Genomic DNA, 10,237 nt, shown 5'->3' with positions numbered 1-10,237 from the left:
TGACTCCTGGTTGCATTTTTAGGGATAGTAGAAGTGTCTGTGTTTTCTTATTTTCCTGCTGGAAGTCCCAGGTGCTCAGTGCAGGCTCTGCCAGCTCTGCTTCCTTTGGCAAGTCCTACCTAAGGCCACAGCTCAGCTAGCATCACTGTGGTGTAACACAGCTCCCTTCTGACCTCCTGGACTTGGGAATGAGACACCGGCAGTGGAAGTTGCAATTTAGTCCAGTTCCCACCATCCATAACATCCAGCCAAAGCTGAATGACAGCAGAACCATCTGTTTTCAGCCTGGCTCTGCTACATCAACATGCTTTGAGTTTCAAACAAAGTTTGTTCAGATCTGTGTTAATGATGGCATTGTCTCAGCAGAAGTTCAGCCTCTGCTGCTGACCTTGTCTTTCCTGCTCACGGGGTGTTAAACTAGAAATTAAAGCAACCCACGCTAATGTCCCAGGTCTTTCCTGTTCAAATCCGAAGGACTACAGTAACTCTGTGAGTTCACGGTAGGTTTGAGTGTGTAGTAATTGCTAATTAATTGATTATACCAGGAAGACTGTTTTCTAGCATCTACCACCTCCTAGGCCATTGTGAGCTAAAGAACTGGGAGAAATAAGCCACTTGCTATTTCAGAGCAAGGCTGAACTACCTGTGTTGGAACAGAAAACAGCAGCTTGCATTAAGCTGTGTCAGAATTCCTTTCCTTGCAGCAGCCTCTGCCATCAAGATGGCTATTTGCTGCCTTTCAGGAGCTATTGCTTTCCTATGTTGAGAAGCAGGGAGCCTGTGCCATGCTCAATCTGGGGGCTCAGGTCCAGGCTTGCTGTCTGGCAGCCTGTTTTCTGCTGAAGTAGTCAAAAAATAGTTAATGTTTTTGGACATTCCACTGGGATGAATGAGGCAATTCATACCTCTGAGCTATTGTTGTAGGGTTTTGTTCTTTGTTTCCTATTGTAAAATGTCTGGAAACACAGGAAGATGACAGTTGTATTGGTTAATATTTTGAAGACTTTCTTCAGATGCTTGAGGGCTAGAAGCAATCTGAAAACAAAAGCCCAACTGCTTGCCCACAGCTCGGGCTGAGGGTGTGGTATTGCACTGAGTTACACAAATCATGTCATGCTGATGGCAAATGGAATGAGCTGTTGGTTGGTAAATCAACAAAATAAACCACCCTTCCCTAAAACTGCATTTCCTTTCACAATGCAGTGCTGAGCAACTGGAAGACGCTCGGCTTTGAAGCTGTAACCAAACTCAAGCTGTCTTTCGTGGGGAGGGGGCAGCCCTGTTCAAGGCTTTACATTTCAGAGAGTCACAGAACGGCTCGGGTAGGAAGGGACCTTATGGATCACCCAATTCCAACTCCTACTGTGGGCTGTGCATCAGTGCAGGCTGATGGCCGATCCAACCTGGGCTGGATGTCTCCAGGGATGGGGCACCCCCAGCTTACCGGGGCAGCCCCGTGCCCAGCGAGGGTCCCTCACGGCCACGTGGATACAGCTCCCACCCCACCGGGGGGCTTCTGCTGGGGGCGTACAGAAGATGCTCGCCTTCCTAATCTCCCCAGCCCAGCCCCGGCTGTTCTATCTTTAACACTTCCTGTTGGTTAGAGGAGCCGGCTTGAAAATGGTCGTGTTTCCTGGCTGGAGGCGCGGCGGAGCTCTCCAACGCGTCGTGACCGGCCCCGCCGCACGCACCCGCACACGCACTGCCGGCATCGTGAGCGCACAGCGACCCGGGGGGCGAACCTCTCCCACGGCCGCATCCAGAGAGGGAAGCTGAGAAGGGAAGGAGTGAAAGGAAGAATAACAGCTCCGGCATTTCCCCGCTCGAGCCCGTGTGCGTGCAGGTGGCGGGGACACAATAGCGACCCGCGAACCCCCGGCGCATCGCCGCGGGCAGGTGCGGCCGCTCCGCCCGACTCGTCCGCCCCTTTTCTCCCGGGACGGCACGATGGAGGTTCACTGTCCCGTAGAGGGGATCGAGGCCCTTCCCGAGACCGGTCCAGCCTCGATCCCGGCCTCCCCGTGCCATTTCTTTTGCAATTTCGTTGATTTTCGAGGGATCGAAAATCGCTCTCTGCCGCCGTCTTTAGGACAGATGGACGTAGAGATGACGAACGGCACCCTCTGCCATCCCTATCTCTCCCCGCTTCCTTCGCCGGGCAACCTGGGGAGATGCCCTCACGTCCCCCTACCCCCACCCTCATACCCCAGAGCCCTCACGGGGAAGGCCGGCACCGTCCCCATTCCGCCGTCCCCGTTCCCAGCTTCTCGTCCCCACGAGCCCCAGCCCCGATGGGGCGCGCTGCCGGGTCCGGCCCTTTCCTCCTTTCTCCCTTTTCCCCTTTTTCCTGCACGCTCTGCCCTGGGCCCTGAGCTCTCCCCACTTCTCCCATCCCAAATTTCTCGAGGTCGAGCCGTGCCCGATCCGTCCCCATCCTCCAGTGGGGGATGCTCGGCCACCCCAATCCGGACTCTAATAAAGGACACCCGCACTGCATCGGGAGATGAAGGCTGCAGATGGGGCCAAAGCAGCCCACACCCCTTCCCTCTCTCTTTCAGCACCCCCACCAATTTATTTTGGCTCATTAAATTTAATTAAGAATGGAGTATGTGCTCCATCAAAAAAAAAAAAAAAAAAGCAAAAAGAAAGCAAAAAAAAAAAGCAAAAACAAAACAAAACAAAAAAAAGCACCCAACAAAATGCAGGGGGCAATAATAACCTCTGAGAGGACTAAAATAAAGAATCACCATTCAGACTCGGGCAGCACAGTGTAATATTTTATTACTCTTTTTTTTTTTTTTTTTTTTTTTTTTTTTTTTTTTTTTTGCAGTGTCTTTTTAAGAGCATCTAAGCACACACACATAAAAAGCTAGAAGGCATTCCGGAGTTATTCCTATGCATATCCCTGCAATAATTTTCCGCTTTCCTTCGATAAAATTGCCAAATAATAATGAATCATTTCATAAATAATGGGTTTAGAAGCTTATCAGGGCAGGCGGGCCACTGCTGGGGCTTTATCTCTCTCGGCCACATTGCAGTAGTGTTCCGCTCTCCATACTAAATAGGAAACTGGACGTGATGTGGAATTAGAGCCTCCCCAGCTGAAGCCACCCCACATTACTACAAATATAGCCGCCATGCGTAGGCCACAAAATGGCTCCACTCACTTTTCCCAATGAAAAGCAAATGGTGAGTGGGGAGGGATCGGGCCCCGCAGCGGGATGGAGCTGGAGGGGGGCACGATGGGGGGCGGAGAGAGGGGGATTTTTGGGGCACGCAGGGGTCTTCTGCAGTGTGTTAAAGACAGGTGAAAGGGGGGGGGGGGAAACAAATGCGGCTTTTCCACGGTTGGGCTTTATTTTGTTCTCCTTTGGTGGAAGGGGGGGGAGCTGAGGTTGCCTTTCTTTGCTAACCCCCCCGCCGGGTGCGGCCCCCACTATCGGGGCTCTGTGGGGCCATGCAGGGCGATGCGGGGCGATGCGGGGAGATGCCCACAGCCCCGCCGGGGGGGCCCGACGTGAACCGACCGCCGGACGGCTCATGGGGGTTTCTTCCCACCCTGTTCCCCATTCCTTTCCCGCTCCGTTCTGGGGGGGAATTCTCCCCACCAAGGGCACAGGGAGAGGTGCGCGGCCGGGGTGGAAATTTCCTGCCCATCCACGGCCGCAAAACAAAAGGAGTTGGAGGCGCAGAACAGAACGGGCGTGGATATCAAACCCCCCCCTCTTCTCCATTTTCTCCGTACATTTACCCCAAAACGAAACGAAAACGCCGCAGATTTGGGGCGTTTTTTGGTTTATTTTGTTTTAACGAAAAAAAAAAAAAAAAAAACAGAGGAGAAGCCGACGGGATTATTCCGTTGTTTAACGAAGAGCAAAGCCCCCGCTCGGCATTTAGCTGCGGGGGGGGCACGGACGGCTCTCTCCTTCCTGTTGATCGCAGCGGGGCCGCTTCGGGCGGACACCGGCCCCGATCCTCCGCGCTGTGCTCCGCTATTCGCGGCCCCATCGGAACGAACCAACCCCGACCCTATCCGGAATCTCCTTCCCGAGGAGACAAATCCAAAAAACCACCTGATTCAGCCTCAAAATATGTGGTGTTTTTTTTTTTTCTCCCTTTTCCCTCTTTTTACTTTTCTTTATTAATGCTTCCCCCAGATATATTATTATTTTTTTCCCTTAGATAAACCAGCTTTCCCCTTGAATTTATCATCCTTTTCCCCCATAGACACCAGTTCTCCCCGCTCCGCACAGGTTCGGGCCGTGTGCCGGGGCCGTGCGCGTTGCCCCCGTCCCCGCGGTGCCATTCCCGTGTCCCCCAGACCCACCCTCTCTCTCCCTTTCTCTCCCCCCCTTCTCTTCCTCCCAGGCTTTAGCAGTTTTATCCCGATGCGGGTGTCCTTCCTCTCTGTAAAATCGTAAGTACCTCGAGGTGGGAGGAGTAAATTCAGCCTGACACTGAGAGCGCTTTTGTTGAAACGGGAGAGACTCGCGGTGTCCCTACTTAAATATGACACATGTGAGTAATCTCTTCCTATACAATATGGGAATAGGCAATTAGATGCTCTTTCTGGAGGGCTGGCAGGGCGGGGGGAGGCAGTAAAGCTTTGGGTTGAACGGTTGATATTATTCTTACTATTATTATTATTATTATAGATGGAGAGATGTGATCAAAATAATAATAATAATAATAATAATTTTCTCTGGGGTTGGATCAACCCAGAAATGATAATAATTAACCCAAAGAGAAGCAGCGGGGATGTCGGGAATGAGATCTGCTCCGTTATTTATAGGGAGAGGAAAAAAAAAAAAAAAAAGAAAGAAAGAAAGAGCGAGGAGGGCGGTGGGAGAAGGAGAAATAGTCGCGATAGCGCTGCCCGCCCTCGGCTCTGTCGCGATAGTTTCGTTATAGGGGAGAAAGAAGGGAGCGGGGCCGCAGACAATTGCCGTACGCGACCGCGGTTGCTCCGAGCCGGGGCCCCTTCCTCCTTCCTGCTGAGCTCATGGGGGTGCGGGGCTTTGTGTGAGCGCTTCTCCCCCCCATTCGGCAGCGCCTGGAGCTTGGTTTCCATGTTGAAAATTAATAACAATTATTCTAATATGAATAAAGTACAAATTCCCCCCCCCAGTGGGCCGAAATGTCCTCGAAACGGAGCTGGGAGAATCCTCGGCCTCCTTCCAGTTCCCTGTCCCTGTGGGTGCGGTGCCCCCCCAGGGCCATTGGTACAGGGGTACAATGGAGAGGAGGGGGGAGGGGGATCTTGCCGTGACGTCACGCAGCCGCTGCGTGACGTCACGCCGCCGAAGCGGGGGGACCCCCTGTCGGGTTCGGGCCGCCCCGAGCGCTGCTCTCCCCGCAGGACGATGGACAGGCCGCCCGCCCCGCCGCCCCCCAGCAGTGACCCCCGCGATGCCCGCCGCCACGACCCCGAAGCGGAGCCCACGAGCGAGCCCGACAGCAGCCGCGGGGGCATGGAGCCGCCGGCCGAGCCCCAGCTGCTGCTCAACGGGGCGGCCAAAGAGGCGGGCCGACCCTCCCCCGGGCCCCCCGCCGCCGCCGTGCCCGTCATCGAGCTGGTGCGCCGGGGGGGCTCATTGGACATAAAAAGCCGAGAGGCGGCGGGGGAAGCGATGCAGAGAGCGCCGGGCGCCGAGCCGTGCCGCGCCGCCGAAGCCGCCTGCGAAGCCCGCATGGTGCAGCTGAGCCCCCCCGCGCTGCCGCTGCAGCCCCCCGGCAGGGCCATGCTCTACAACCTGGGGCAACCGTTGGGCACCATCGGCAGGTCCGTGCATCCCCCCGCCCCCCACCGCGTCCCCGGGGCTGAGGGGAAGGAGAGGAGGGAAGGGGGGTTGTTTAAGGAGGGGGTGGGGGGCTGAGTCATCGCCAAAAAAATATATATATATATTAAAAAGGCAAACTTTGCAAAGGAAGAAAGGGGGGGGGAAGAAAAAAAAGCAAAAGAACGGAACGAAAAACCGTCGTTCCTAGAGGGGGGGAAAAATAGGCTGGCAGAAATACCACGGGCCGAGCCGATACGGGGCGTTTCGCTGTGGTCCTGTAGTGGAGTATAGGGAGGAAAGAGGCTGAGCTGTGCGGTGCTCCCCGAGCTCCTCCGCTCAGCCCCAGGGACGGAAAATGGCCCCACGGGAACAGCGCGGATCCCGGGCGCCCCTTCCAACCCCCGTGGGCTGCGGGGTCCGTGAGCATCTCCCCAGAGATCGGGGCCACCTCACGCCGCTCTGCCTCTGTTTGCAGCGGGTTCTTCGGCGAGCCGGACTCCTTTTCCATGTACGGCAGCAACCGGGTGAAGAGGAGACCGTCGCCCTACGAGATGGAGATCACCGACGGTGAGTACGGGGAAAAGCCCAAGATGTGAAGGGGGAATATCATGGGGTGCAGCGGGTGTCCCCCGCTCGGGGAAGGCACAGCACGGGTCTGCGTGCAGTGTGGGTGGTGCCATTGGGTTGGGGGCAGCCGGCCTCACAGGTCGCTCTGAGATGAACGGCAGAGGAAGGCACCGTGCTGGGGGCTGTGCTGAGGTGCGGGGTCCGACGGTGGGGATGGGTTGGACTGGATGGTCTTAGAGGTCCTGCTCAACCTCAGTGATTCTATGGTTATAGAAATAGACATGCTGTATTCTAGTAAGTAGACGATATTTGATCGTATCCAAATTTTTGGCTCCAGGCGTGTACAGGTAGGGCTGAATCTTGCAGATCCCACCTCATGCACATTTGCAAAATTAGGATCAGTTTGAGGGGGAATACAAGTACTGGATGGTGCGATCTGGACATGAGGAGTCAGCACATGTCACCACTGCTGGGCTGTCCCTGTGCTCCCGTGGGCTCAGATGGTGATGGGACATTGCAGGGGTGTGTGGGGAACGGGAACAGCACACAGTGATGGTGCCACTCTGTACAAGACACATACACGAGGAGACAGATGTGAAAAATTATCTGAGAGATACTCCGTAATTTTGGAAGCTTGTCTTCTTGCTGGTTTTCCTCGGATCTGTAATTACAATTACAATTTAACAAGCATTGATCAATCCATTGATTGGAACAAAATCCAGGCATAACTTTGCAGCCAAATGCTTGGCTTAATTAGGGGGCTTCTTTATGAGAAACGAAGCTCTTCCATTATAATACAGCTAAAGGGTATTTTAAATTTCTCCACTGCTTGACACACTTTGCCCCAAACTTGTTCTTCTAAAAATATGGTTAATGCAGTTGCTGGCACTGATGCGAGAATCAAACATTGTAGTGGTGTCAGAATTTGTTATATTCTTGATCTTGTTTGGGGAGGAAAATGGACAGGTCAATGTTTGATTTCAGCATTTTATGAGACATTGCCTCTTAGTAGTCAGCTTCCTGTAAATGAGATGTGCTGGAAGCCTGTGAAGATTGAGATTTTTGGATAATTAACATGATCCACGTTTTTTTTTCCTTATTCCTTTTTGAGCGCAAAAAGATGTTAAGCTGCACCTCCTAAATCCAGGACTGTGTGCTCTGTTTTGTCCAGAAAGAGCATTTAAGAGCAGGAATTGTGTTGCTGTAGGAGATGGCAGCATGTTGTCACTGCACTCAGCAGAGCCAGGCAGCACTGGTGGCTGAGGTCCCTTTGGTCCCCACAGAGGAGAGATGGTGTGTGATGGGAACCCCACAGCCCATCCTTTAGGGTGCAACTCATCAGCATGTTCATTGAACACTTCAACATTTGTGGTGATTTTCACTGCCTGTGATGTTCCCTATTCCTTCCAGCATGGCCATTCTCCCGTAGTTTCTTGAGGTTGCTGTGTCCTTCCATTGTCAGTGTGTCCTGGAGGTGAGGATGGAGATGGCTGATGGCAGTGTCTCCTTCCACACACTGTTTTCTGTGCATCCAAGGACCTGCAGTCCTGATTTTACTTCTGAGCAGGCTTCTGCTTTGGGTCTCTCCCAGCACAGAGGCAATGTCACTTCATGCCATCAGGAGCTGCCTCAATGAGCTGAAAGGAGAACTGATAGAGGGAGAATGGATGATTTCACTCCTGATTACAGGAATACCTCCTCTGTTATGTGTCCTACAGGAATATATGGCTGTAAAATTAGAAATTTAGCTGGCACTGACAGTAGCAGAGCCAAATGGTCATCACTGGCAATTGGGAGACCCTTCTCCAATCAGTGTCTGATGGAGAATCCTTGCACTGATGGACAAGAGGGAGTAAGGAGGTCCATGGGCCAGCTGGAAAGCTGTTTTGTCCTCCTCCCATGGTCACCCTTGAGGCAAGGACACTGCTTTCACTGTGTGTTACACCAGGGCAAGTCCTGCTGCCCCATCACATGAAGCACCTGGAGGGCTGGTGATCTCTGCCAGCTCCTGATCCTGGTGACATCGGGGCAGAAGGAACATCTTGGGATCTCGGAGCTGTTAAATCCTCAGCTCATGCCAATTTCCCCTATCCGCATGATGTGACTTTTGGATAGAAAAATAAAGCCATCTGGTGAGCTAGTCTTTTCATAGGATCTTTGTTGCTGAGATAGCCTAAAAATACATGTAATGGTGAGCCATTCTCCTTGGAGAGTTAAATTTAGGCATCTCAAGAGGCATCTAGAAAGGTGCAACTCAACTTTTCCCTTCCATTGAACAGGAGCTGTGGCTGTTGCGACTCCTTGGTTAGCTTCCTGCTAGTTGGAAACTCTTGGTCCTGCGCCTTGACGATGGGACTAAAATAAATAGAGTAACTTGAGAAATGAGCAAATTATTGAATGACCAGAGAGATTCAAGAACCGTGGAGATGAGGGACTGAGGGACAAGGTTTTGAACAGTATTAGTGATAGCTGGATGGTTGGACTGGGTGATCTCAGAGATCTTTTCCAACCTTAACGATCCTGTGATGCTATGATTCTACGACCCGCTGGGCGCTGCTAATAACTGTGTGCCATTGCAATTGCAGGTCCACACACGAAGGTGGTCCGCCGCATTTTCACCAACAGCCGGGAGAGGTGGAGGCAACAGAACGTGAACGGAGCCTTCGCAGAGCTCCGCAAACTCATCCCCACGCACCCGCCCGACAAAAAGCTGAGCAAGAATGAGATTTTGCGCCTGGCTATGAAATACATCAACTTCCTGGCCAAGCTGCTCAACGACCAGGAGGAGGAAGGAAACCAAAGGGGTAAAGTGAACAAAGACTCGGGGATAGTTCAGGAAGACCTCCTGCAGGACATGCTGTCTCCGAACTCCAGCTGTGGAAGTTCTTTGGATGGAGCAGCGAGCCCGGACAGCTTCACAGAGGAGCACGACACGCTCGACTCCAAGCACGCACGGAACCTGCACCATGCCATCCTCCCTGTCGAAGGCAGCGCGCAGCGGTGATGACCCCAAATCACTCCCCGAGCGCTCAGAGGGTGGCGAGACCCAGGCGGGTGGGATTTGGGACCTTTGGCTCCCCGTCTGCTCGGCTCAGGTTGGCACGTTGGCCAACCGAATGGGATGGACGCTCGGTGTTTAGGTACGGGATCGTACAAAGAAGAAAAGCGTTGAAGTCGTCTTCGTTGTACATACTGACTCTGAGGATGGGAGGGGAATGCAGCCAGCGCCCCTCCAGCATTCTGAGGGTTTTTTGGACCGCCTGAGGGTCACTTCTCAAGCAGTCTTGAGGCTGGGACATGAGGAATGAAACACAGGGCTGTGGAGCACAAGCAACTGGTCCGAGCCATGCTCCCATTGACCAAGACCTTCTGACTGTATCTTTTTAATGAGGTGAAAAATGCCCTCAGCAAAAGAACTATTAAAAGGATTGAGACTTTCTTTTCTCTCTCTCTCTCTCTTTTTTTTTTTTTTTAATTGTTTTTGTCCCCTTTCCTTTCCCTTCTACCTAAAGTTGGATTGTTTGGGGTGTTGTATTTATGACATGAGATTCCTTCTGTTCAACGCCGTCATGCAGTATCCACTGAACATAAAGGTACATAGGGTGTTCTGTGCTCCCCACCGCCCCCTGAGCCCTCAACCTTGTGCTGTAACACAGTGGGTGACATCCTGCAGTGGTCTCCCTCAAGTTTCCCCAGAGGTTTCTGTAGGGTTGAGCTTCTCTCAAGGAAGATGAAACTCAGAATTGGTTAAGGAGAGAAAAGGCGACTAGTGGTGCCTCCCTTGAACCAGGGACTTTTTTGAACGAAAAAAAGTGAAAGGAATCAGTGATGCATCAACAGTTTGCGTGTACATAGGGTTTATAAAAGGGTTTCGGTGGTATGCTTTGAAC

At 52.7% G+C, this 10,237-nt stretch overlaps 1 protein-coding gene across 2 annotated transcripts; it reads left to right on the top strand.

Moving 5' to 3' along the window:
* Window positions 1–3,025: 3,025 nt before the first annotated feature.
* On the top strand, window positions 3,026–9,786 carry TAL1 (TAL bHLH transcription factor 1, erythroid differentiation factor). 2 transcript variants are annotated; one of them, XM_085232094.1, is made up of 5 exons: window positions 3,039–3,189; window positions 4,369–4,518; window positions 5,360–5,782; window positions 6,256–6,347; window positions 8,933–9,786. In XM_085232094.1, coding segments are annotated over exons 2-5 (936 nt in total). In that variant the 5' UTR covers window positions 3,039–3,189; window positions 4,369–4,516; the 3' UTR covers window positions 9,352–9,786. The 2 variants fall into 2 exon arrangements, with proteins under 2 accessions (XP_085088219.1, XP_085088220.1); XM_085232093.1 differs by lacking the exon at window positions 4,369–4,518 and having other exon boundaries at window positions 3,026–3,189.
* Window positions 9,787–10,237: the final 451 nt, after the last annotated feature.

Source organism: Meleagris gallopavo, chromosome 10 (genome assembly GCF_905368555.1).
Source record: "Meleagris gallopavo chromosome 10, MGAL_WU_HG_1.1, whole genome shotgun sequence".
In the NCBI taxonomy this organism is placed as follows: domain Eukaryota; kingdom Metazoa; phylum Chordata; class Aves; order Galliformes; family Phasianidae; genus Meleagris; species Meleagris gallopavo.
The sequence above is the reverse complement of the archived record's forward strand: the minus strand, read 5'-3'. Positions and strand labels throughout refer to the sequence as shown.